This window comes from Aplysia californica, unplaced genomic scaffold (assembly GCF_000002075.1).
Source record: "Aplysia californica isolate F4 #8 unplaced genomic scaffold, AplCal3.0 scaffold00225, whole genome shotgun sequence".
Classification (NCBI taxonomy): Eukaryota; Metazoa; Mollusca; class Gastropoda; order Aplysiida; family Aplysiidae; genus Aplysia; species Aplysia californica.
The window spans coordinates 1,031,249-1,033,237 of NW_004797495.1; the positions used below are offsets into that span (position 1 = coordinate 1,031,249).

The window sequence follows — 1,989 nt, forward strand, 5'->3', positions numbered from 1 at the left end:
AAAAAAAAACAAAAACACAAACCAACTTGACGTGGGAAAAAATCCATAGTGAGGTGGAAACAGTAAACTGTGTCATCAGATCCTGCCTTCTGTCTGCTCACTGAGGCGTGGAGGGATGAAGGGATGAAGGGATGGGTCTCTCACTGAATGTCACTGGGAGAAGGCCTTAACGTACGTGTGTCTGTCTGTCTGTCTGTCTGTCTGCGAAGGATGCAGGATGGAAAGAAATCAGAGACAGAAAAGAAAAAAAACCCCAGAATTCATATACTATTCTCGCCAGAGGGTGTTTTAGTGGATTGTTAGTTGTTGTTTCTTTGTCTTGCACCTCTCAGACACACGCACACACGCACAAACCTGCTGCATTTCCTCCATGGTCGGGATAATACACCATTCTATCGTTTACAATTGGTCGCTTTTAAGGACAAGCGGCCTAACCCAAATTTCGGGAGAAGTTTGGTTTCATTTGTGTGTATATTTTGTTTGGTTATAGAAAAAACTCTCCGTGTCTTTTAAAGAAACTGAACAAGGGCAAAAACTTGCCCCTCAGCATTTTTCGGGATAGCCCCCTTGTGCTTAAAAGCGAACATTTTTTAGATCAACTTTTTATCGTTGGAGAGCGTACACAATGCCGGAACACACCAATGGACGAACAAGAGGGTAAATTGTAGGCCTTTTTCTTTCTCTCTGTCTGTCTGTCAGTCTCTCTCTCTCTCTCTCTCTCTCTCTCTCTCTCTCTCTCTCTCTCTCTCTCTCTCTCTCTCTCTCTCTCTCTCTCTTTCTCTTTCTCCCCCCCCCCCACCTCTCTCTCTTTCGTTTACTTTCTCCCCGTGTCTGTGGTGTAGCACTGAGGCACTTTGATCCGCACACAGGTAATACTAAAAACAAAAACAGACATATTCAAAGATGCATTTAAATATACATTCACATAATGCCTCTTGTATTTTTGGCAATGACATGACAATTCCTATATGCATATGAAGGCAATATTATTACTTCTTTTTTTTCCAAAGATGCGAGGATTCAAACGCAGACCCTCCCGTACTAAAGAAACACAAACTGTGTGGTCAATGCACCGCTCCATCAATCCTCAAACTCCCCGAGTTCTGGCTCCTGGCCCTGTACTGGAGCTGTGGCACAGTCACCTCCTCTCTGAGCCCGGTATTCCTCCCTCCTCTGGTCGTGGAGAAAGGCTTCAGTCAGAGCGACGGGGCCTTCCTGCTCAGCCTATCGGCTCTAGCTGATATCTGTGGCAGATTAGGATCTGGTAGGACTTGATAGAAATCATTGCATTGGTCGTTATCGTGATGGTTTTCCTCTTTTCTGCTTCCATACCTTCCCCCAACCCCCTCCTCCTTCGTCTTCGTCCTCCTAGTTCTCCTTGGAGACACATGTTTTTTTGTTTTTTTAACTCTCCACCTCTTTACTCTCTCATCCCCTCATTCTCCTACTACCTTCTCGTCCTCCTCCTAACTATTCTCTCTTCTTTTTCTCGTCATCCTAATCCTCTTACATTGTCTTTCTCTTTCTTCTACTTTCTACTACTCCATCTCCTTTTTTTTTGTCTTTTCGTCTTCGTCCTAATTATTCTCCTACTTTTTTGTCGTCTTCTTAAGCCTCATCCCTCGTCTTTCTCGCCCTCGCCCTACTCGTCGTCGTCACCGCCTTTATCTTCCTTAAGCTTCTCCTTTGATTGTCAATTTATATCCTTTTCAACACAGCGATGTTATTTCACAGATACCCCCCCCCCCTTTTTTTGGAGTTCCTTTTCAACATGGCAGAGAAAAGGGGTTGGAGAAATATTCAAACTTCTCAAACAATCCAAATCCAGGAATGCTTGTTGGAGATTCGATCCGGAGTCTGACGGGCCCCAATCCTGCCTGGTGGCCAAACTGGCAACGCATTTATCCTTAAGCGCTGTGAAAATACGGTCGAACCTGTGCTCACGGTCACTTGTCCAAGACAATCGCCTGTACAAACAACCACCCCCCC

At 44.9% G+C, this 1,989-nt stretch overlaps 1 protein-coding gene across 1 annotated transcript in view; it reads left to right on the forward strand.

Annotated features, from left to right (window-relative positions):
- The window catches only part of LOC101860899 (monocarboxylate transporter 7), a gene marked incomplete at its 3' end in the record, with an annotated part of 18,387 nt that overhangs the window by 13,642 nt on the left and 2,756 nt on the right, over positions 1-1,989 (forward strand). The window contains 1 exon segment of the mRNA XM_035970145.1: positions 1,011-1,264. Within this exon segment, the coding sequence (XP_035826038.1) occupies positions 1,011-1,264 (254 nt within the window).